Here is a 27,318-nt window from a genome sequence, read left to right as displayed (position 1 = left end):
TATTGTAATTATACATTTGGGGTGTTATTGGGCTTATCTGGTAAGGGAGGGAGGCTGTAGGACTTGCCGTCGGGAGTCATCCAGCAGGTTGGAGGATCGTGGTTATGTCGACCGATGCTTTCCGTCACCTTCCCAGCATTATTTATCCGTAGCTTCGCAGGACAACACCGACTGAAGAAGTACCAGCAGTACCACAGCTGGCTACCGTAGGCCTTCTTGTACATAAACCGGAACGTGTGATTTTGATATATGAACAATTTCGAGTTGCCTCTAGTGTTTATGAATATACCTGAAACGAAAAATAATTTGTAATACAAATAATAACTTCGTCACTTATATTAACAGGAAGGTAAATGAAACAAATATAATAATAAATGACTTTAATTGCTGCATAATAAATTGGTGTTTGTGGAAATTTTCTTGAGCCCATTTGAGTAATGTGTGACTCATTATTTCCAATTTTTCTAGACTTTGGAACGAGAGAATATTTAATTCATTAATATAATTTCTTTCCAAAGCTTATCCATGTAAATAAGTATGTACTTTTTCTTTATAAAAATCGTTTATTCAAATTGAATTTACATTAAAAGGACTTGAGTCAAAAAAACAATTTTCAATTCGTTTTGTGATGTACAAGGATAATTTAAAATTATTGGCCCAAAGACAGAACCTTGAGGTATACTAAAGTCACACTAATATTATATCACATGTAATGATTAACTCAACTTTTTTTAAATTCGTCTACTTACGATAGCACTAGAACTAGTATTTAACTTAACATTAATATTTCTATACAGCCATACATCAGTCAAAACCATTGAAAAGATTGATGAAAAAAATCAACAGATTTCATAAAATCTAAAAATAATAGCTAACAAACTATGAGTAACAGAGAAGTACTTGGTAAACTCATAAACAAAATCAAAGACTAATAAACCACAAAAAATAACTTCTAGTTACAGCATTAGTCGCTCAAAAGCATAAGGCCTTTTTGTATTTAAATAATTTATAGCATTTTACAAGTGCAAAAACTATTAAGTTTTTAGCTGGCTCTTAATGAGTGCAAAATATTAAAGTTTAAAATTGTGTTACTGCTTCTTTTATTACAGTAAATGTTCAGTGTTTAGCAATCATTTTTTGCATACAATTTCATTGACATTTCTTAAACCCGTTCTTAATATTCTGTTGATTTGCTTGCTAGATATAATTTTGATATTAGCCTCATACAAGTAATTTATACTAATAGAGATAGAATATCAGGAACAACCCATACAAAAATATGTAGCTTGAAAAAAATAAGTTAAGAGAATTTTTTGAAAACCAATTGCCTACATTTTTTTCCCTACAATTTCTTTAATAATTACTTTCATATAATTGAGAAATTTAACAATCAAAATTATAGAATCTTTGCTTTTAGATATATCACGAGTTTTTAATTTTTGGTTGAATTACTTAATATGCAATATTCAAATTCAATTAAACATGTTTAATTATTACAAGATGTGCTGATTAATAAAAACACAAATAAACTGTTTAGACTATAACTGTCAGAATTAATTATTGGTGAACAAAAGTCAAGGTTATTTGCAAAACGTTTAAGTCTAAAATTAAACATACATATTTGGGAAGTATTCAATGACAATATTATAATGTACCTGGTCTAAATATTAAAGATAGATGTTGAAATTTTCATTTTTGCCAGCATTAACATACACAGAAAAATAGGTGTAAATTGAACAGAAAAATGTGTTAATTGGAATTGGTAGCTCGCCTTCATGTCAAAATAATGATTAAGTACATAAAACCATTTAGGAATTAAAAACAATAAATACTTAAAACAAAAATGCTGAATTAGTAATAAATATGTGCTCTAGTATTTTTATGTAAAACCATAAAGTGGGATTATTATGTAATACCTACTATAAACAATATAGGAACATAATTCTAATATCTTTAGCTTTTCTAGGTTATCATAGAATTTGGCTGCAATTGGCAAAATTTAATGGTAAAATTGCTAACGTTTTGTAATTGAGATGAGACTACTAACATAGAACAACATAAATAAATTAAGCAATTTAAGCTAAATCCAGGTTAGAAACTTGAAAACATAATCTAAAACAATGTTTTTAATGTGTAAGCAACTGAAACTTCAACGTATAAACTAAGAAACTGTAACGAGGCTGAACTAAAACAACTTAATATGAAGCACACACCACATTTTAACTACACAAACGCACTATTCTTTATTAATCACTTAACATTAAACTTTGTTTCAAGTTCAAAAAGTTGTAACTTTTTTCGAACATCGCGAACACACAGATGAAGTAACACTGAACTAGTAATGACGTACCCATTGAACAAACTAAACATAATTCGATACGGTAACTAAAATCAGATAACAACGGGCATTTCGATGTTTTCTTTGCATTACTTTACGATACGACGATACGAATACGATACACGTTTGTCAAATTGTCATTTTCTGACAATGAAATAACGTTTCGTTCCGCGTTGTAAGTTTATACTATTTTATTGCTTTACAGCGATCAAATATTGCTATGTAGATCGTTTTTTATGAAGAAAGCAAAGAATATTTACAACTGTAGTAACTTCTAGCTTATTCTGATAGGTATTGTCCTCGTTATAAACAGCTATACATACATTAAATGGAACGTTTCATGTGTTGTTAGTAAAAAAAAGCAACTATAGGTATAGTTTGTAGAATGATGGCAATATTTCTGACAGCGTCATTTTTTTGTTTAGCGTTGCATTCCTTCTATGGCGTGCTGTGTTGTGTTAAAAAATAATGTTATTATAGTAGTTTTATTTGTTCATATTCGATAAAAGTAACTTTATATGAATATTTCTATCTATAATGTGTGTGTTCAGTGACAGTGATAACAATAAAAAGTACTTCAAACTTTGATAGGTTATAAGCGCGCGAATAACTTATAACAAGTTGTTTTTGGTCGAAATTGAAGTATATTTTAAATCAAATATTCTGTATTCCGTACATAATTACTTTTCACTATTTTCAGGCTTCACTAATGTAGACTCATATTTTATTTACTTGATATATGTTATTTAGATTTTAACTTCATTATTGGAATCATTACTTTATGTGCATTTATTACCTTACTGACGATGTTTAACACATTTAAAGCAGTGTAATTAATCACCCATTTCTATTCCATGGTTCTACTGGTTCATAGTACTACTGGCATAAGTTTTACAAAATAAATACTTGACAAACAAAACTTTGTTTTATTTATCATCCACCTTAATTGTTTAAAAAATTTACTTAAGGATATAACTTTGACTGTACAACATTTACTAACATGCCTTAACTTTTTCAGTTGCAAACTTCATACCAACCCGAAAAGGAAGCTTACTTTTAGTTAACGAGGGTTACGCATTTCGTCTGAAAAATAAACTGGCATATGGAAAGAAGCAATGGTATTGCACTTCTCGGACTAAGACTGGATGCACTGTGGACGTGACAACAGTTGTACACAGGCTGGGTCAGGTAATCAAAAGAGTCCGTAATACTCATAACCACCCACCTCACGGATTTTACCGTCGCAACGATGGCTCATTCAAAGTTGTTTGACACCCTTTAACTTTTATAAGACTGTTTTGTATACTTTTTAGCTAATAAGACTGATAAATGACTCATACCATGCAATCAAAGAGAGTTCAAGGCATTTAGTTTAATTGAATAAGACTGAAAATCTACAGTTTTGGCAACTTTTTATTTATTTACTCTAGGGTTTACTGAAAAATTAAGTCTGATGAAGAATTTTCTACCTCATAAAACCATCTATTTAAAGTAAGGAATTTAGCTGTAAAAAATATTGTAATTTTTTTTATTTATGAACTTCAATTAATCATTATACAATAAAATATCAACCAAATTATGACATGTTATACTATGTATGTATGTGTATGTGCAGACTGATCGTAAATGTATTCTTAGTATACTTCTCTGTTTAGATTTATTTAATTAGAAAAAAAGTGCTTAAAATAAACATTCTACAAAGCTCAAGCTTGTTTTAAGACAAGGTATATTTTAGATGGTGGGTACTTATTGTAAATTAGTTTTAATTTTTATTTAGATAATTATATCCGCAACTTTGTACTGTTTTCTTTGACTGATTGAGACTAAATTAAGACTGATTGTAATACTCACTACCTCAACGTGTTTTTAACTTATCTGAATAAATAATCTTAAGTACACAGATATTTTATTTAAACATGAAACAAGTATGCTAATTGAATATCTTTAGATGCGGGATTTACGAAGTTCTAAGAGTTCTTAGCTAACTACAACGATAACCAAATCGCCGATTCGACCAAAGAACGGAAAGTATAATAGGTATTGTTTTTTTTATGTATTTAAATGGTGCTCACCATTAGTATCCACAGATTTCAATCCAGGTGCTATTAAAATAAATAAGTCTAACTAAATACTGTTTTGGTTAAGTAATATCACATAGGTTGCCGAGACTTAAAAGTTGGTAACTCGACGCAATCCATGTGTCATAGGACTTAAAGGGTTAATTAAAGTCCTTTAAACAGAAGTGATCAATTTATCCGTATTATGGTTGGCTCATGGTCCCTGATTATCACATTATTCCCGTTTATGGAATGTAGGGAACATAGAACATATCCTTGTGTTGGCAATCTCTTAGTTCTAATGGTAAAATTTTATAGTTCATCGTCATTAGCCTTTTTTAGTGTCAATTGTTTTGATTTATAAATAATACCTACAGGGCGTAAGAATAACTTCAGTAGCATAATGTTTAATGGCCCAGTATACCTATGGAGCTCGCCAAACCTTATGTCGGCTCGCGGGGAGATACACAGCGGGAGGGGTCATTTGATGATTTTTGACGTCGCGTCGTTAAAAAAAAAAGTCGCTGGGCAAAAATCATAATACTTATAGGAAGAGTATCAGCAGGGGTCCGCGAGGAGTGAGCCACTTGCGCGTAGGTGCACATGTACCTACACGTGTTTGGAAGTTAGTTGCAAGCCGCCATTGAGTTTGGCGAAAACTATAGGTACATATCAACCGTGAACAAGTATAAGTAGCTAGCCTATCTAACCTACGTACTGTCACGCCGTATCCGTTCGAACATTTGATCAGCGGTTAACTTAGGATTCTGATGATTATGGTCCCCAAATAGTAGGCAGTCATCATCTTTAGTTATTACATACGCAGGGCAGGACTTTGACCGGTTCTGAGAGCAGAGCCACCGCGTCCCACCTTTGGCAACGAATCTAATGAAGTATGTGAATCCGTGGATGTGGAGTAATGGTTTCCCTCTTCGAGACTTCACTATTGTTGCTGAAGGGAAAAATGAGAATTTTAAATGAAAATATAAGAGAATTAGTTCTGTAGTGTCGTAGGTAAAGAAATACCTACTTACTTCACACCATACTTACTTTCAAGGCTTTAATAAACAGGTTACCTAAACCACCGGATTCTACGACTCTGTCTAAAGACCCTATCACACAGGATTGCGTGGCTGCACGTCCGCTCCTCTCCACAATCACGCGTAGCCGCTCGTAAACCGCTTGTGTGACAGGGCTCTTAGAGAGGATAGGTAAGGAGGTTAATTTTCGTAAGAGCCGGTATTGATAGGTAGTTACCTATACCTACCCAGCACCTTATATTATGACCGGTACCTACCTATTCGGTGAATGTCTCATACCTACCTTTACATGACATTCAGGGTTCTCGGATATAGGGTTTAATTTAACAAAGCATAATCCTCCGTGTGAGAGGAGGCCTGTGCCCAGCAGTGGGACGATAAAAAGGCTGTAACAGTAACAACAATCTTTTAAAATTCTTTATTTGGCTAAGTACGATCAATAATAATATTTTTGTAAAGGCACATTCTTAACGCTGAAATAATAAATTAGTTTCCAGGCACCATTAGGTTTTAAATATTTTGAACAACTTTACAGATTTCAGTGCGAAAGACGAACAGCATCTCAATTTCGCATTAAATTATGGACTAAATTCAGCTAGTACAATACGGACGGCCCCAGTTATTTTTTCTTACTTATAAGTAATTGTTATCAGCGCATAGGCGTTGGTGAATGATTATGTTCTTCGAACGCATTTATAATGACGTTTTCAGGCGAAGTAAGGATGTGTGCTCTGCAATTCTTTACCCTGGAACAGTACCACCTCCAGCCATTTCTCAGCGGATACGGAAATCGCGAATAAGTGTAATTGTTGTATAATATCAGGGTCCTGCCTCGTTTTGATTTGATTACGTAAGCTGAAAAGTTTAAAAAACAAATTATACTTAAGTAGTTAGACATCCTCTCTTACCTTTTAATAATATCGTTATGATCCGCTTCCTTATCGAAATGTTTTCCTTCAGGATCTTCGAGAATCCTACCCTTCCCTACCTCCCTCTCCCTTTTTAATTTTCTTAAACGTCACTAATCGCTTAGGTATTTTGAAACATAATCTTACAGATTTCAACCGTATCATTGTCATTGCTATCTCCAGACAGTGGTAATGAGTACAACCGAGTGCACTTCCTTCGGGAATTCTGAACGCGAACGCGTTTCAAAAGAACTAAGTAGGATACTCTCAGATCAAAGAAACTTTCCTTTTTCCTTTGAGAATATCCTACTTAATTCCAGAGGATACTGTACAAAAAACAAGTGTAGAGGTACCAGCTTTATTGAGATCAGCGGAAGGAGCTAGTTTTAATAAATAAAAAAGAACAATTATGAATTTCCAAGTACTTTTAATGTCTTAAATCATATTACCAAATCAAACATACGGCTTTGTAAACAAAGAAGTTAGTGTCAACTGATTGAATTTGCGCATTTTTCACATGTAAGGAAAAGTACCTATGTAAAAATGTGTTGTAATCAAATGTAGTTTCATGAGGTTATTCCCGTTCGGTAACACCCTTTCGTGAACACTGTTGACCATCGGGAAAAAAAAGTTTCGTTCGTTCACAGTGTTGACGAACGCTACTTATTATTTCGGGTAATTCCCGTTCGGTAACACCTTTCGTTCCTATCGTCAACACTGTTGACGATTGGGAAAAAAATGTTTCGTTCGTTCACAGTGTCCATGAATGCTGGTTTTTATTTGTTTGGATTTTTTAAATATTTTAATGGATTATGTTAGATCTTTCAAAACACAATTAACTAGAAAATAAAAAAATGGCCTTATCATGTTCATAATAACCATTTTACACTTTAAAAATCCATCATCATCATCATCATCATCAGCCTATCGCAGTCCACTGCTGGACATAGGCCTCTCCAAGTGCATAAAAATCCATAACATGTTTTATTTTTATTTCTATATTTTAAAAATAAAAACCAGCATTCGTGGACACTGTGAACGAACGAAACATTTTTTTCCCAATCGTCAACAGTGTTGACGACAGGAACGAAAGGTGTTACCGAACGGGAATTACCCGAAATAATAAGTAGCGTTCGTCAACACTGTGAACGAACGAAACTTTTTTTCCCACATTGTCGACGAAAGGGTGTTACCGAGCGGGAATAACCCGTTTCATGGCACTAATTTACAAATAATTTTGAAATAATTATTTTATATATACTTTCAAAAGATTTTAAATGTTGTTAACTTACAGTAATTTGGTGCATTTGACAGTTGCGGTCAATCAGTACAAACAAGGCTGCGGGATTGTTCGCAAGAGTTACCGCGGCCCTGGTACATAAAAGGTCTACGACGGAGCATGATGGATTTTTAGTCAGTAAAAGTCTGACACTCCCTCACCGCTGCTAACCCACAGAGGGAGGGATCATTTGATGATTTTTGCCATCAATAAAAAAATAAAAGTCAGTACAAACAACGGGATTTTTCCTTCAAAACTGATAGCTGTCCACTGCACAAATTATTCGGTTCCCCATATTTTAATCTATCTTTGAACCATGTTACTAAGTCAAACATACGTTTTTGCAAACGAAGCGGCGCTTTTATTCACAAGTCACAAATTAAAGAATTTAAGTGTACATTGTAGCTCCAATCTATTGAATTAACTAATTATATTGTGCTTAACTCCTTTTAGTAGCTGTCTTAGCATCCAGTTTCCTTTTCAGTCGTTTTAGATGTTTTCCCCTGCGATCTTCTAGATTCCAAAATCCTTTCTCAATTTTTTTTAATGTCGTTATCACGGCGTATTCACCAATGCCTAAAGTATTTAGAAACATAACCTTACAAACGTCAACCGTATTATTGGCACTGCTATCTCCCAACACTGGTAACGAGTAAAGCCGAGTGCACGTTCTTCGGGAATTTTCAACACATACCCGTTTCCTTTGAACCTTTGAAACATACTTGGCTATGAACTTCCATCTCGAAGAGTGATCCCCCAGAGCCCAGAAGCTCCTGAATATCCACTCTCTGGTACTTGTGTCCACTTTATCATAACACTGTCTTGCACAGTTACACACTGGTCCGATCTGCTTCTTTTCGCGTGGTATTCTTGCAAAACTTTTAGTTTTGTTATACTTTCGTAATTTATTCTTGTTTGCGCGTCTGACTCGATATTTGCCCTCAACTTTTTTGTGTCCTTCATCCTTAGTTAGGGGTGTATCAGAACCGTTTGGAGAACGTTCATTAAAGCTTGACGTCTCCTCAGCAAAATAAAACGTGTTATTCTCTAAAAATATGCTAAAATATGCTAAAATACCAGCACGCATATTCATAAAGAATTTAATAGGATACTGTACTCTGTATAAGAAAAAGAAACTTATTTTATAGCCATACGCGGATTACGCGGTATAAGCTGGTTTCAATGCTGAAATAAAAAACTTACCGTAATTTGGTGCAGTTGACAGTTGCGGTCAATCAGTACAAACAAGGCTGCGGGATTGTTCGAAAGAGTTACCGCGGCCCTGGTACATAAAAGGCCTACGACGGAGCATGATGGATTTTTAGTCAGTAAAAGTCTGACACTCCCTCACCGCTGCTAACCCACAGAGATTTTTGCCATCAATAAAAAAATAAAAGTCAGTACAAACAACGGGATTTTTCCTTCAAAACTGATAGCTGTCCACTGCACAAATTATTCGGTTCCCCATATTTTAATCTATCTTTGAACCATGTTACTAAGTCAAACATACGTCTTTGCAAACAAGAAAGTGTCTAATGTCTACTGATTGAAGTGGCGCTTTTATTCACAAGTCACAAATTATAGAATTTAAGTGTACATTGTAGCTCCAATCTATTGAATTAACTAATTATATTGTGCTTAACTCCTTTTAGTAGCTGTCTTGGCATCCAGTTTCCTTTTCAGTCGTTTTAGATGTTTTCCCCTGCGATCTTCTACATTCCAAAATCCTTTCTCAATTTTTTTTAATGTCGTTTCCACGGTTTTTTTACCAATGCCTAAAGTATTTAGAAACATAACCTTACAAACGTCAACCGTATTTTTGGCACTGCTATCTCCCAACACTGGTAACGAGTAAAGCAGAGTGCACGTTCTTCGGGAATTTTCAACACGTACCCGTTTCCTTTGTACTTTTGAAACATACTTGGCTATGAACTTCCATCTCGAAGAGTGATCCCCCAGAGCCCAGAAGCTCCTGAATATCCACTCTCTGGTACTTGTGTCCACTTTATCATAACACTGTCTTGCACAGTTACACACTGGTCCGATCTGCTTCTTTTCGCGTGGTATTCTTGCAAAACTTTTAGTTTTGTTGTACTTTCGTAATTTATTCTTGTTTGCGCGTCTGACTCGATATTTGCCCTCAACTTTTTTGTTTCCTCCATCCTTACTAAGGGGTGTATCAGAACCGTTTGGAGAACGTTCATTGAAGCTTGACGTCTCCTCAGCAAAATAAAACGCGTTATTCTCTAAAAATATTTAAAAATATGTTAAAATACCAGCACGCATATTCATAAAGAATTTAATGTTCTCTTTATAAGAAAAAAAAATACTTATTTTATAGCCATACGCGGTATAAGCTGGTTTCAATGCTGAAATAAAAAACTTTCCGTAATTTGGTGCAGTTGACAGTTGCGGTCAATCAGTACAAACAAGGCTGCGGGATTGTTCGAAAGAGTTACCGCGGCCCTGGTACATAAAAGGCCTACGACGGAACATGATGGATTTTTAGTCAGTAAAAGTGTTACTCTGCCTCACCTCTGCTAACCCACAGAGGGAGGGATCATTTGATGATTTTTGCCATCAATAAAAAAATAAAAGTCAGTACAAACAACGGGATTTTTCCTTCAAAACTGATAGCTGTCCACTGCACAAATTATTCGATTCCCCATATTTTAATCTATCTTTGAACCATGTTACTAAGTCAAACATACGTCTTTGCAAACAAGAAAGTGTCTAATGTCTACTGATTGAAGTGGCGCTTTTATTCACAAGTCAGAAATTATAGACTTTAAGTGTACATTGTAGCTCCAATCTATTGAATTAACTAATTATATTGTGCTTAACTCCTTTTAGTAGCTGTCTTGGCATCCAGTTTCCTTTTCAGTCGTTTTAGATGTTTTCCCCTGCGATCTTCTACATTCCAAAATCCTTTCTCAATTTTTTTTAATGTCGTTTCCACGGTTTTTTCACCAATGCCTAAAGTATTTAGAAACATAACCTTACAAACGTCAACCGTATTATTGGCACTGCTATCTCCCAACACTGGTAACGAGTAAAGCCGAGTGCACGTTCTCCGGGAATTTTCAACACGTACCCGTTTCCTTTGAACTTTTGAAACATACTTGGCTATGAACTTCCATCTCGAAGTGTGATCCCCCAGAGCCCAGAAGCTCCTGAATATCCACTCTCTGGTACTTGTGTCCACTTTATCATAACACTGTCTTCCACAGTTACACACTGGTCCCATCTGCTTCTTTTCGCGTGGTATTCTTGCAAAACTATTAGTTTTGTTATACTTTCGTAATTTATTCTTGTTTGCGCGTCTGACTCGATATTTGCCCTCAACTTTTTTGTTTCCTCCATCCTTACTTAGGGGTGTATCAGACCCGTTCGGAGAACGTTCATTAAAGCTTGACGTCTCCTCAGCAAAATAAAACGTGTTATTCTCTAAAAATATTTAAAAATATGTTAAAATACCAGCACGCATATTCATAAATAATGTAATAGGACTGTACTCTGTATAAGGTTTCAATGCTGAAAAAAAAAAAAAACTTACCGTATTTTAAAATAAGGCTGCAGGATTGTTCGAAAGAGTTACCGCGGCCCTGGTACATAAAAGGTCTACGACGGAACATGATGGATTTTTAATCAGTAAAAGTCTGCTAAACCACAGCGGGAAGAGGTCATATGATGACTTATGCCATCAATAAAAAATAAAAGTCAGTACAAACAACGGGATTTTCCCTTAAAAACTGATAGCTGTCAACTGCACAAATTATTCCCCATATTTTAATCTACCTTTGAACCATGTTACTAAGTCAAACATACGTATTTGCAAACAAGAAAGCCGGTTTCCTTTTCAGTCGTTTTAGTTTCGTTGGACTTGTTAGCGGTGTATCACTTGGAGAATCTTCATTGAAGCGAATCAACTCTTCAGCAAAATAAAACGTGTTGTTGTCTTAAATCATTAACACAAAGTATAAATAATGATTTTTTAAATAGTATCAGCTAGCAGTTTGAGAACACAGGGTTTAGAACATTGTTTGCTTTAATTTTGCTGGTAGCACTACCTATATCATTGAAAAACATGAGCTAAGAAAAACTATTTTATTTAAAAAACAATAATTACAGAATTGATAGATTAAAATGATGTTATTAAAAATAAATTTAACTAGGTCAATCGGTTTCTATGATTAACGGTTCCCTCAATGCACCGAGCACATGATCAGGCTTCAAGTAATACTTTGGGGGATCATGACAATGCTCTTCAAAGGCAGAGATGATGTAGTTGCTGCTGTCTGTGAACACACATCCACGGCAATTCTTGAGTGTGGAACAAATCCACCTAGACTTGTTCCCTTTGTCGTACTGCTTGCGGTAAGTAAACTTACGAAACAGAAGCATCTCCTTTCCTTTACGAGATGTGATAACCACTGCCGTATCTGTGAAAAAGAAAGGTTAGAATGAACATCTAATTGCATTGCGCAAAGCAATTTTGAAAAGCCAAGAAATTCTACATACCGTTTTGATCAGTATCAATGTTTTCAAGCCTCGTGGATTGTGGATGATCATGTTCTTCGTTGGACATTAAAATCTCATCATTATCATTGAGAAACAGGAAAGCAGTACAATGCTTATTCAGAGAGCAATTCCAACGGGTTCCAATCTTAGATTTGTAAGCCTTGCGGTATCTGTGGCCGTTGTACTGAAGCACCGTTTTCCCTCTGCGGGACTCAACGAAGAGAGCCACATTGCACGCTGCATCAGGTATATCATCCTCAAATTCTGTATCAGCATAGTTCTCATCTCCGTCTTGTTCTTCTAACTCTCCATCTTGAACTGGTTGTTGCTTTACTGCAATCAATTGACCAAAAGTTATTTATGTTACCAAGTGCTTTTATACATGCATTATTTCCAAAGACTTATTTTAGAGTAAAACAATAAATAAAACACTTGACATCAATTTTTATGATAGTTAAAACTATTTATTACAACCAACGTAACCATCGCTAACGCAACTTCAGAAAATAGCAAACAAACAAAAAACTATCAAAGTAATTTATTATTATGTCGAATTACTCTTACAGTAGAACAAAAAATATATTTTACTGAGATCTTTGATGATATGATCAAGGATTAATTCAACAGGGTTTAAAATGTACAACAAAACATTACAGTATTCTATCTTGGAATACTCTACACAACATGGGGTCGTGTGTATGTGCGTTTGCCATGAAGACAACTTCGTACTTCTTGTTGACGTGGACATAGACATCACATTTGTTCCTGTCCCTGTTCCGCGGCTCGTTGCACACCCATCTCGTACTCGTGCCATTTCCACCGCAATACTCCTTTCTGAACGTATACCCGTTAACAATGAGCAAGGTCTTACCCGTAGCCAATGTTACTACTGAAACTGAAGAGAAAATACGGTGGCAACAAAAGAAAAATAAAAGGTTTCATGAAGCATACAAAATCTTCTAAAATTAGGTTGACGACAATTTTCTATAACTAAACATGCCTTATTCTCTACAAAATAATATATAACTAATTATTAACTATTAACCTACGTATAGTAATATGTACAAATAATTTATAGTATAGCATAACACTAATTTATAATACTTAAGTTACAGAAAGGTAAAATGCTTAAAACAATTATCTTTATAATTCAATCAAATCAAAATTCAGCAGTCAAATCTTGACTCTCATACATTTATTATTTTCATATCGTGTCGTATGGATTTTTAAATAAATATGACTCCAATTAAATATATTTATATTGCGATGTAGAGTTGCGGTTACAATTTAAATACTTGACTTAAATAATTAGGTATAGTTGTAAGTTGTAGAATGTAGTAGGAATGGCAATAAGTATTCATAAAGTTAAAAGACCCTGAGATCGACCATAGAGCTAGCATGGGAGATGTGTGTTGTGTATAAGTTTTACCACGTATAAAGTAGTTGAACACACGAAGCGCACCCTAGCCATAAAAGAATATCCACCGAGATTTATAACTAAACCTAATTTGAGACTCCTCCTTTCGAGAAGGAGGGGAATAGATAAATAACAAAAATGTAGACGCTTTTTTTCTTTTAATAACTTTCATAAAGGTACAAATCTCTCAGAAAACTCCACCGAAGTGCAGCAGAGAGATTTCTAAACAATAACAATAGATTTTTTTTGTTGTTGAAAAATCTCGCATTGCTCTCATCATTGCACATAATTAATACGAATTTACTAATTATAGTAGTTCTTTAATTTATGTAAATTATTCGACAGGCCATGCTAATACTTAACGCGACTAGAATACAATTTCAATATAATTATGCTGCGCAGAATCATTTTATAAGCTAATTAAAATAATTTACAGAATCTAGCTTATTTTCATGTACGTTCCATTGCGTATGAAATACGTGGGAGGCCTGTGATTGTGTTCTCTCACATAAGACGTGATATTATTATAATTGTCGAATTGCACTTTAGCCTTGCAACCCATAGTGGTTCTTTTTGAACAGTTCCAGTACCTAATATCTTTCTTAGCTTGACTAAACGTATGGTTTTCAAGCATTAGCAAGGAATACTTCCCGCGGCCAGACGGTATAAACGTGTACTCCAATTCTGAAAACAGATATATTGTATTATTGTCAAAGCACTTATCATAAACTTGGAATATTTTTACAATTACTTACATAGAACTTGCAACGGTCTTAAATTTATTTGATGACTTGAAAGTTAGGTCGCTCTTTGGTCAGATCAGGTGCTTAAATGGTTTAAAACTAAAAAAAAATGTATTAAAAAATATTTAAAGCCAAACAACGATTTAGTTAACAACATTTATTTTTTCTACTTAGCATCTGCAAGAAAAATATTTGAAATTGTATGTTACAGGTATTCTGAAATATTTACAATTCACCCTTTAAAGTAAATAGCCGCTTTAATTCTATATACGTTTTTCCTATATTCACCTTAATTCTAATGATAAATATTTTCACTCATTATTTTTTCGTTAATTAAAATAAATTATTTATTTCGGACATCAATTATCCATAGATAAACATATGTAGGTTTTTATTTTACAGAACTTTTAAATCGATCGAAAGTTTACCCTTTATGTGTACAATATATCTAAACTTTAACCCCTTTGCCATATAGAGTTATTTTCGTAGATCATCATAATATAGGTACTACAAACACGGAATATTAAACACTTAGATTTATTAAATTTTTGTATGTAGTGACATCTTATTACCTACATAATTCAACAACATTTACCCTTCTTCCATTCACAAGGAAGCTTAAAATACAAAGTCAAGAGTTAAATGATCTTCAGGTTGGCAATACAAAACAACCTTTAGGAATTTACTGTATTGTTATAATTACAATCAATTCTACGCCAAATACATTAAATTTCGCCAGGAGTAGCGGCGGGGGTCTACAAATGAACCTAGCAGTTCCAGACATAGTTGAGAGACTGCCTTATTAAGATATACTCGCTTATGAGCTGGATTGTCTCCCAACTATAATACGCAGTTAACGTGAGAATATTCAAAGGGTTTAGAGACCAACATAAAAAAGCAATAAGATAAAACCTAAAAATTGCAGACCTGGTTCTTACATACCTAAATAACATCACAGTTACAATCACAAATTTCGAAAATTCGTCGAAAATATGCTGACCTCAAAGCACCAGGAAAACTAACACAGGAACTAGATATGCGCAAATAAAAAGCAGTCTTAGAAAATGTTAAAGCTTAGGGAGTCTCATAACATTTCATGCAATTCTACAACACCTAGACACAACCGACCACAGTCAATACTTTTGAAGTAATTAATAATCCGAATATACGACATTTATACATATGTACCTTAACAACAACAGTTTATTTGAACATAGTGAAGTCCTTTCTGTGTACAATGTAAGTATATCAAGAGAATTTTAATAACCACAGACGCCATTAACGTGTCTTCCCTTCTGCCAAAATTCGAAAATGTATTAGTGGAACTTCTAACCACTACTGTCTGCATGTCACCCGATATTTGGCAGACTTCTCGTAGCAGTTCTGCTCGGGAAAAGGATCTATCCTTTAAACACAAGCTGGGAATGTTTCGATACAAAGCAAGTGTAGCAAAAATATGGCTTGTTGGGACATCGGTCGCAGAATGTGGACACCTTAGGACAACTATCGGCATACTTAGGCCCACAGATAACCGATCGCAATTCGAAACAATTGACGCAAGGTTGACGTTCATAATCAGCTCCCACTAGTTTAGTTAGCTTATGCTTCTTTTTGTGGCTTCTCCTATTCTTCTCTGTAAGCAAAAGAAAAATACAATTTGAAATATGCCTTTGTAACGCGTATTAGTATTATTAGAAGCAAATAACTTTATTGAGAACATTTTCCATTAACACATTAACGGTGAGTTGCGCCATTTAACTACAACGGACCATTTTCAGTTGGCAAATCGCCGGTCGGCAATTTCACGGTTGGTTATCGTTAAGTATAGTTAAATGGTGTAACTCACTGTTAGTATTTATTAATCACACATAGGTTTATTAATCTCTGTATCTTGGTGGATTTGTGAAAAAGCAGCCTTAATAAAGCAAAATAAAGTTATAATTTAAAAAATAACAATAAACTTACACATTACTATAGAAAGATTTATTATATTCACTCCAAAGTTTTTCTTCTCGTCCTGTAAGCTGGTTTTTTTATTTAACATAATAGGTACATTTGCCTATAGAAAAATTACACAAGAACTTGCATTTAAATATTAACACATAGAGATACTTTATTAAATAGTTACAAAATTGTTACTGGCAAAAATATACAGTTCTTTCTTCAACCAAATGATAAAATATAATAATACTTATGGCAATAAATGCGTTATTAAACGGTCCACAAGAATACGATTAGTAACTCTATATGTTACAAATACCCTGAAAATACTCTTTACCTAAAAACTATACACACACTGAAACAGCGTCCTTTCAATGTCCTTTACCTGAATATTAGCACTTTAACACTGCTTTAGAAAACAAAAGCATGTCTTAACTTACAAAAGGTCGTATCTAAAACTAAATGACATTCGAAAATGTTCTGTATTACATGAACTCAAGGTACAGTTTCCACATAAAGTCCATCAGGGGTCTTATCATAAACCGGTGGCTGGTGCGTATGTTCATTAGATATGCAGACCAGTTCGTAATCATCGTTGACACACAAACAGACATTGCATTTCCACCTTATCCTACCCGAGCAGTACCAGCGTTCACCTCCTGTCATCGGTGCAGGGTTGGTGAAGGAATACCCGTTCAGCATTAGCAGGGTTGCGCCGTTCACCGCTGTGACAACTGACACTGGAAGGTGATGGGGGTTAGAATGGAATAGGTTGCTGACAGGTTATATGGGCGACCTTAATGACAAGTTTTAATGTGTAGGAAAATGATAGCATTCCTTAAATGAATGTGTTTGTAATGCGATGACATAATTTTGGAAATGTAGTTTTTTTAAGACATGATTGATTTGCGTGGTGCTGATGATTAATTGAACTTATCTAAAGTTTTGGTTACTCACATTTATGCTTGCAGGCTCGATTTATTTGATTGGATTTGGAACATAAAATAAAAGACAAATTCCCATGTAAAGCAATATTTAATCTACCAATGTATACCAAAAACTATATTAATGTATATTAAAAGCACATTTCTTTACACACTAGATTTTGTTACGATTTAAAACTACATTTACTTGCTAAGAACTTGTAGTACACTAGAGTTAGGAACACGCAGAGCTTCCAAGAATAAGAAAAACATACAAGTCAAAGTACCTATAGTTTGTCATTTTACATCTCTGTGTAAAAAAAAAAGAAATAGGTATGCCTGATAGATCGCGAGTACGTTTTCTTACACATGTTGTCTAAAGAAAGTATATTCTGAGACTTTCCCTTGATAAGAAGGAACGTGTTCCTATAATGGTCATATTTTTTGAAATAAGCATTTCATTGTTGGACTATACTTTATACGAGTATTTTGTTACTATGCACCTTGAATAAACTGCTTTCTAAATAATATTCATTTAATATATTTTAACCTAGATGACTATTTGAATGCATTATTTCGTGACAAGGGAGGAGTATTCTTATTGTTTATTATACATTATCTAGAGATTATCTGCATAGTATTTAAATAGTGTGAGGTAGATATGTAAAATTATCATTAGAACTCTTATTTCCTACTAAAACACGAACATAATTTTCATCATAAAATTCAATGTAAAATGTTACATTTTTTTTAAAAGTATTATTGTTTACTCCACTCACGATTAAACGTATAACCCGAAAAAAAAACACTTACACTTATTTCCTAGGATAATAACTAATTTGCATAATCAATTCTATGTTAAGAAATGACACACAATTTATTAAACTTATTCAAGATTATTGCAAAATTTTCTCGCGTACCTTGCTCAACATTATTTTAATATAATTAAATATAAAGTCGAGAATTGGGTAGATATTACTGTGTACTAATAAATACACTATATTGCTACGGAACCTTATACCTAAAGCACTCTCTTACCAAAATCCTAAAATAACTGGGAGACTTGAGCTTGGAAATTAGAAATGAGTATAAATTGATAAAACATCTTCCTTATTTAGAGCATTATTATGTTTGCAATGTACTTACTGGTATTTTTTAGCAGCTTTTACATACAATTGTACGTTATCGCTGTTAATAAAGTAGCTATGTATATTCAACTATCAATTATAAAGTATATAAATGCTATTATTCTTCCTTGTACTTACCTACTCGACAATTTGTCTATTGTCCAAGAATTAAATATAATGTCTAACAGCGTTACAGTTAGACTTGTCTATCGGTATATAAATCTATAGTAAAATTAATGTCTTATACTTACTACAAAAAAATATATATTCAAGTACTAAAATAAACATGTTTCGGTTTGTCCTTTTGTTCAGGGGGTGGGTGAGAGTGTTTCCCTTTCTTAGCAACAACGTTCAGGAAGTCATCGGTGGTCATACGAGCTTTACACTCTTCTGCTTTACTTAGGGTACATTTCCAAACTGTTCCCTTTTTCGACTTCGCACTTCGTGAATAAGTATAGGAGTTGTAAAGCAGCACATACTGGCCTTTCCTTTTGGATTTGATCAATACCGGACCTGAAATCAAGTTTGAGGTTAATATTTTGACTTTCAAGAGCTTGTTTATAGTAGCTTAGTTGAAACCCAAGAAGCAGTAATCGCTCTTTGCTTCTTGTTTTTCAATACAATACCATAATTTATATTACAGTTTACACCAATTCCATATACCGTAATGACAGAAACCTTAAAATGTTTATATTTCATTTCTTACCAAGTCTATGCTTTACATAATCCACGTTCTTATTATGGGCCACAAAAGCGTTAGGCGCCTTTGGTAGTTACAATTTCATATTTTTACTTTCAGTTACCGGTCAACAAGACTACACCGGACAGACCTTGCTCAAAATGTACTAAGTAGCAGAGCGCCCAACTTTGCTTGTTACTTTTAATATCGGAAATGAAACTACAGTGAAAGGAAAAAACATTATATTTCACAAACTTAAGTAACTATCCTTAAAACCGAAGCAAAAGTATGTATTTCTATAATCAAAGTCGTAGACATCCGTATACGTTTACTTGTTATTATAACACCGTTAATCCTGATAAAAACACCTATGTATATAATAATTGAAGTAATTATTACCTATCTATAAGTAATTAGTCAAGATACATCCACGAGCTTCTACTTTAATTAATTCTTCATATTCATAAGTTGACTTATACGTATAATCAGAGATCTTTGAAACAACCACATTCTATCAAAAAACTATGAGTTACCTGGTTTTTCTTATCGTTAATACTGAACAAAACTGTGACAGAAAAAACACGTGTTATACACGAAAAATGCATTATGCATAGTTAATATCAATTTTCCTCGTATAAAGTTCAATATTCCAATGTCGAATAGGTTGTTGTTTATTTATATTTTTTATCATATTTTTTTGTTTTGCAGCATAACAAAACAAACTTATCTCTTGATCAGTGAAGTTTGGACTTTATACTGTCGCACTTTGCTCACAAATAATTTAAAACAACCTTATCTACAGGCTGTAGGTACATACATAAAGATATCATTAAGACTTCGAACTTGATGGGTAAATGATAAAAAGCAGATGTATAAACTTGATCTTCGCACATTGAACTGATAATTCACAGGACAGTTTGCACGTATAGAGCGCGTGAAGTAATTTACTGCAGTTTCCATAAGCGATCTATCCGTTTTATGCAATTAGGGATTAATGTTGATGATCTGTAATCACAAAAGAACGGATGGATCGATTATAGAAATCGAGAGGACTAGATAAGGTACACTCTATACGTATTCATAGAGTTATCGTTGCATCATTAATAGATTTAGCAGTACAAGATAGCAATTGTTTTTTTTTTCGGAATCATTCCTTATTTATTTTGCAAATAACGTGCATCGATCACTTTCATATGTCTTTTCCGTGCGTCCATGCCTATTAGGTAATTTCTCCCATGATTGTGTTCCCCAACTACCTCGAAGACTGTGTTAGAGATATCGGTGACAACGTTCACTTTGCATTTCTTAGAGTTTCTTGAAGAACAGTACCATTTAACGTGCGTATCTTTAACTGTGGAATAACTCTTGTTGTATGTGTAACCTCTGTAAACCAGCTTTGGTGAACCACGAATCGATTGCACGACAAACGCTGAAAATAAATCTCTCGTTAATATAACGACAAATATATTAAAGAAGAAATATGTGAAAAAGTGCCATATGATGTTAACACATACCTATTTTAGTTCGGAATTGAAAAGAAATCATATCAGTTTTCTAATAAACTGAAAAACATATACTTAACGGGCAAAAGAATAATATAATAAAACACCGAGTTGTAGTAAAAAATATATATTTCAGTTTCTGTAGTCAAAAACAAATGGAAAGTCAGAATAATCGTATTAAAACAAAATGCTACTTAAGTGCAAACGACTATAATGCATTACGCCAATTTAAATAAAAAAAAATATAGGCATTCTTGACCAAATAACATAAACAGTCTTCTAAATATATTCAAGCACAATCAATGAATCGTAATTTCTTTAATTTCTATAATCTTAAATCTCAATAAAAAATCAACAGCCAACATACCCTTAATATTATTCCCAACTATTATTAATATTATATTGCACCCACCTTATAAAGCGTACCGTAATCTGGTACTTAATAATTGTGTATAACTCTTCTAATTACTAATGTATCTATGGTAAAGTGGTAACATTCTTATTTCCGTAAAATATAAAAAATATACTAAAGGGCGATACTCCAGTAACAGATATTATTTTTTTGTAATTGAGATCTTCTTCAAAATAACCATTAGTAGGTATCGAAATATTAGATAACCTATCATCTAGTAGAAAAAATAAAAAAATCGCCAAAAATATAAGCATCATCACGCCTCATAATCTTGTGAATCACAGTAGTTTTCAGTCAACTATTTAATTTAATATTATGAAAAAAAGAAATAAGGATTACAGTTAGGAAAACAAGATGTTCTAGAATCTACTATTCTTCTAGCCGCAGCGGCTCCATTGAATCATCGTCACTAGTATTGTCTTCCGAATCATTAACTTCAACCAATTGTTTTTTAGACAGCCTACTGTATTTCCCCTGTTCGTTCACGTAAAATACGGGAGGCGGGTGAGTATGGGTACCATTCAGTACACGAAACTTCCCCGAATTGCTCAGAGTAACTTGAGCTTTGCATTTCTTTGAACAACGAGATGAACAAGCCCACGTGACCCTGTGTTTGCTCTTACAATTCTGTGCAAAAGTATATTTTTCATACACCAGCAATTTATTACCCTTTTTCGATGTAATGAAGTGTATTTCTGTAAAATACAACGTTGTTTGTCACATACTTGTAATTATTCTGGCTTTTCGGATTGACGTGTTGAATGAAAGACAATTTTATAACATGCTTATACAATTTATTAAAGAATTTGTTTAAAAAAATACCAACACCTTTAACCTTAGTTTGAACAATTTTGAAAAAACAAACATGAATCAAATGTATTCTATTTCAGTGGGCATCCTAATTCTTGGAGGCGCATGGTTATGCTTATCGTAATATTTTGTTACCCTGAAGGGTTTTTTCGCTTCGTTTGTTGATACGTTTGCTTTACAACCTTTCTTGTGATGGCTTGAACAGGTCCAATAGTTACCGAATTTCTTATAGTTTCTCCATGAATACGTATAGCCACGAAAAAGCAGCATACCTTGCCCTCTTTTGTGACGTGAAGGTATGATTAACGCTTCTAGAAAATAAAAATATACTTCGGTGAATAGGATAAATTTTAATATGAAATGGAAATCAGAAGTGTAGTTGTTTAAAAAAAAGTTCCAGTCGGTAGTCATATTTCTTTCGCTTTTCTCTGACTCACCAGGTATTTTGCAGTTTTTCGTAAACCAATATTTTTACTTTTCCGGCAAGGAACGATATTTTGTGATGCATGTTTTTTCCGCCGTTTATATCGATACGTTTATGCACAGTTCAAAGTTCAATAACAAGTATAGTTTAGTAGGGGATATAGAAGTGCATACCAATATTAAGTGAAACGTCTCAGATATTCTAAAATCGTTTAATGGCACAATCAGTACTTTAAATACTTCGCTCTAAATCGTAATACAGTAACGCTACACAATAGGTAATTGTAAAAATGTTATCAGTTAGGGATATTTGGAAGATCATTATTTATATCATAGGAGCAAGAGACGAACAAGTTAAAATGGATTGAGGGTTAATTATGTGTCTTTTGCGGGTATTCAGACGACCTTCTTACAATCAAGAAACATAATAAAATACTTAAAATCCTCCTACAACTGACAAAACAGTCACTGACAGAACAGTAGATGATACACGCACGAGACTAGACAGAGGAAAAATAATGCATATTAATTTGAAAAAAATAGTTCACAACGTCGTAACTTAAAAAGTAGGTACAGAGATCGCATTTCGTGAAATAAACTGGGTAATGCAGATATGTACACCAATTTGGAACACTTGACTTTAGTCGTATCTTAGGAACACTCTCACATTAGGTATATCACAATGTAATTATGTTACTTTTGCAGTATTATCGTACCCATATCGAAGATATGCTCACTTCGTGCAATGATCAATAATTACAACAGTTGGTCGAGTAAGTTAATCCAACCATTTCGTAAAATTATTACGCATTTCATGAAGTGATAAAAACTACGATATGGCTACGACAGAAACGTTAGGAAGACAGCCAAATATTAAGGCAATATAGCATTCCGCGCACTTATCCTGGGCCTACCTCGTTTCTTCTTAGAATGCTTATGAATAATACCAGTTGGTGTCTGAATGATCACAGGTTCAGGGTGGTTGTGAATACCTCGGATCTGGGTGATATTGTGCAGGCCGTCAGTTGTGATGATAGAAGGGCACTGCAACCTGCCATACATAACACAGTACCAAGTCCTACTTCCATCTCTATTGGCTTTACATTGCCCCCGATACAAAAGGCCGTTCAGGAATATTAGTTGAGCGCCACGGGTTGTTCTGACGTATTTCGCTGTAAATACTAAACGCGTTAATGGAACCTACAGACAGTACGTTTAACTAAACTGAACTACGCATTTCTTTGTTTCTAATGAAACGTAATGGCGGCTTGCAGCTAACTTCTGGGCAAAGGCGCGCGCATTGTGGCCACCGCGAACCTCCATTGCCTGGTAATACCTAAAAATTGTTTCTGCGTAGACTAACATGATGATCTGAGCCGCCATTAAGTTTGGTTCGTATTAAACTACCTACGCTACATGTAGAGCTAATACGAGGCCCTCATACGTACCAGTGACTTTCTGAAGTTGTAAATGGTGCGTTTTTTTCCCGTTGAGGGGTTCTTCTAAATATTCCAACAAATACATTTGTTTTTCATAAAATGAATGACATCAGTTTTCAGATAAATAAAATCTCTTCAAATTCCTTAGATAAGAAAACTGATTGGTACAACAAAAAGTCATGAAGTTATATTTTATTTGATCAGCGTTCCATAAAATTTTAGTTACGTAAAATAATCTGTCTATTTGTTTAATTAGTTTTTTTTTTATATACATGTAGATAGATATACAAATTTATACATGTTTACAGTAGTATACATAATTTAAAACACAAAACGTCAATAAAACACTGCTCGCGTAATAAAATTTAATAAATAAGTTATGTTTTGTAATTTATCTATTTTTTTAACTTCATACATATTACACCAGTAATTAAACAAAAATAATCATTTGAAATTCAAAACTTAGTAGCCATGATAGAATAACTACTTATTTTCTGTTAATCAATTTCTATTTCAAGTTGTTTATTTTAATTATTTTGAGCGATATTATGAAGTCTGCATACAAGCATTAAAAAAAAATAAACACAAAAGTTTGACAATGTAATTAAGAGGCTATATTTTACATTTTTATGCAATTCTTTAATAACGTTTGAATTCTAAGAGTAGTTGCACTGGCAGAAAAACTGCATTGAATGGTTTCAGTACAGTTAACACATGTTAAAGTTGCTGTTTAGTCCGCCTTAAGGAAAGCATAAAAGTAGGTAGGTACTCACCAATTTTAGGCTGCCGGCTCCACACGTGACTGGAAAACTTACCTGTAAGAAACAAAATATATTATTTTACCTGGTTACCGCAACCTGTTGGTACCACCTAAAACTTGTGCATAGTTTCTTTAGTTAGAGGAACAGCAAAATTGTAGGTTATTTAAAATAAAGGAAAAAATATACAAGGTGTTGATTTGCATTTGTGCCATACGTCAGGAGGAGGACATAAAATACGTAAATAATCGATTGGATTGAGAGACTGGAAATAGCTAATTTACACTGCTTTTTTTTGTCATTGTAATGTCGTCGTGGCCTACGTCGTGGTCGTTGTGGAAGTCGTGGTGGCCTAGTGTGTAAAGAACCAACCTCTCGAGTATGAGGGTGAGGGTTCGATTCCAGGTCAGGCAAGTACCAATGCAACTTTTCTAAGTTTGTATGTACTTTCTAAGTAATCTTAGACACCAATGGCTGATAAAAAAGGTGAAGGAAAACATCTTGAGGAAACCTGGACTATAGAGTCTGAAATCACCAACCCGCATTGAGCAAGCGTGGTGATTAATGCTCAATCCTTCTCCGTGTGAGAGGAGGCCTGTGCCCAGCAGTGGGACGATAAAAAAAAAAGGCTGTAACATAATGTCGTAGTATTTCAGAAGTAATCCAATTTTATGAATGACATTTATGAATAATCGTTGCGTATGCTTTGTGTTTGCTTTTGTGTGAGGGAGCAGCACGGTTTTAAGGCCATTAACACACGCGCCAAGTTTAAATACGGCTAGATGACATTGAAGGAATTCCGAAAAAAAAAAATTAAAAAAAAATGACGTACCAACTTTTTTGTTGATTTGGGTCGAGAATCATTAGCATAATTACATCCTTGAATATGGCACGGATGCAAATCAACAGCTTGTATAGCTATTTTTAGGCATAGGATAGTTTTTGTCACCACCCGGCTACAGGAAGCGGTTTTCTTGGGACACAGGTAAAATGGCATGCAACCTGGTTTCAAATAATTCAGAGTTGGTTCTTGGCGTACACAGTATATTTCATTTAAATAAAATTGATTACTTCAACTTAGCAAAGACTTTTTCATAATACTTTTTCAAATCCGAAAGACTCAAATGTCAAACACACAAACCAATTCACACAACACTGATAGCAATTCATAAACATGACTGAAGTTGCAGATGTTGTTCTTATGGGATTATGATTGATTTTGTGTTCATTTAATAATAAAAGTTTATGATTTATTGTCCTTTAACTCAACTTTATTTTAACAAGACACCAGTGGGCTATGCACAAGGATTTAGTCTTAAGAAAATTAATAATTACTTCTCAGTATTACTAATGTAAGGGTCCATGGGTCATCTTAGGGCCGGATTTTATGTAGTGAACGTAGTTATTGTAATTATATAACATTGTAAAACTAACTTAGTAACAAAATACCTAACGCACCTGCTATCCATTTCTTGCGAAACTGTAAACACTTGAACACATAAAACACTTTCAACACACACATTTACAAACTGCACACATACACAACAGTTCAAATTATAGAAATTATCACTGAAAATTAGTTAGGAAAAAGAATAACAAGAAAAACTACATATTGAAAGTAATTTCACAACTTCACTATTCCAAGGTTTTTTTTATATTGGGAAACACATAGAAAGAGTCACTTCTGTTAACATATCATACGGTAGAACAGCATAGAATGTTTCTAAAAATATTTCTATTGCTATAACACAAACAGCACCAAGTAGAAAACGGTTAAAAAACCAAAATAAACATGATATATTTTGAGGTTATTTTGAAGCGTCGAAGAAGTGTCAAACGTCACACATGTCATTCCACTCGTCATCCACCATTTTAATTTTCATCATCATTCCGTAACGGCTACATTTTCATAATTTTCTTAAAATGAGGTCAAGGTGCAAAATATTCTGATACAAACACATCTAACCATGTTCCTTACAAATTAGCAGAACAGCTATTTTTGGGTTCATAATAGGTCTCGTACTGTAGTCTTTCATTTTTCAGGTGTAACTGGCGAAATACCTTCCAAACATGAGCCGATTCTGATGATACATAGAAAAACCTGGGGATGGACATGGGTTAGCTTTTGAATTAGTTAATGTCGGGACACCTTTTCACACACGGTCGGTTAGCCCCATGGTAAGTTATTAATTAACTTGTATTATGGGTGCTAACACAACTGATAAACTACATATAGCTACATATATACATATTTATAAATACATATTGTAACACCCAGACCACGACCAACAAGCATGCTCATCACACAAATGTCGATCGAACCGGGAATCGAACCCGGGACCTCAGATTCGGCAGTCCGGCTTGGTGACCTTTGCGCCACAGAGGTCGTCAAAATTATTCCGTATATTTTGAATTAGTTACATGAAGCTTGTGAATAGCATTCAGAAATCGACAGCTAGCATCAGCTTGAGAAATAATCTCTGATTACTTCCATTACCTACAGCACGAAATCGTGCACAACAAGTTGACAAGGTGGGATATAAAATAAATAAATAAAGTACTTAAGGCATAGTATAATTTTGTTCTAATATAATGATTTACTCGTCTGCTAGACTGCAGTTACTGCTAGACTGCAGTTAGTAATTCCAGCCTTGTAGCATTTTGACTACAAAGTTTCTCTTCAGGTAGGGTAGGATTAAGAAATAAATGAATAATTTTAAAATTGAATTTAAATCAATTATAAAAACTATATTCGGAAACCTTAAAATTTACTTCGATTACTAAAAATCTACCCACTAAAATTAAAGAATAAAACGTATTTAAAATAACTAGCTGAGTGACTTGCAATACTCCGCATAACTGTTCTTCAGAAACGTAGCCGGTTTGAGGCCAGCTATAGTAGCTATATTTGGTTAACGAGTCATTTTAGGGGTGTTTGTAGTTTGAAGAATTATTGCAGATTTTAGAAAGACGTTCACATTCACAATCGAACTACATATTT

General features: G+C 33.9%; 2 protein-coding genes across 3 annotated transcripts in view; both read right to left on the bottom strand.

Moving 5' to 3' along the window:
- Positions 1–27,318, bottom strand: part of LOC124634364 (modifier of mdg4-like) — a 486,707-nt gene that overhangs the window by 26,163 nt on the left and 433,226 nt on the right. The window lies entirely within an intron of this gene.
- Positions 11,716–26,120, bottom strand: LOC124634367. The gene is made up of 3 exons (XM_047169934.1): positions 25,776–26,120; positions 12,144–12,476; positions 11,716–12,064 (listed from the first exon to the last, which is right to left on the bottom strand). The coding sequence occupies exons 1-3, from the start codon at positions 25,837–25,839 to the stop codon at positions 11,799–11,801; spliced, it is 663 nt and encodes a 220-aa protein (XP_047025890.1). The 5' UTR covers positions 25,840–26,120; the 3' UTR covers positions 11,716–11,798.

Source organism: Helicoverpa zea, chromosome 11, assembly GCF_022581195.2.
Source record: "Helicoverpa zea isolate HzStark_Cry1AcR chromosome 11, ilHelZeax1.1, whole genome shotgun sequence".
Lineage (NCBI taxonomy): Eukaryota > Metazoa > Arthropoda > Insecta > Lepidoptera > Noctuidae > Helicoverpa > Helicoverpa zea.
Note: the sequence above shows the minus strand (reverse complement) of the source record. Positions and strands in the feature narration are given on the sequence as shown.

Excerpts from the sequence above, each read along its gene's own strand:
- LOC124634367 (XM_047169934.1), bottom strand. The coding sequence starts at position 25,839 with ATGTGTGTGTTGAAAGTGTTTTATGTGTTCAAGTGTTTACAGTTTCGC. Across the intron at positions 12,477-25,775 it reads TCGCAAGAAATGGATAGCAG|TAAAGCAACAACCAGTTCAA; the intron begins GTGCGTTAGGTA and ends AATTGATTGCAG. Across the intron at positions 12,065-12,143 it reads CATTGATACTGATCAAAACG|ATACGGCAGTGGTTATCACA; the intron begins GTATGTAGAATT and ends TCTTTTTCACAG.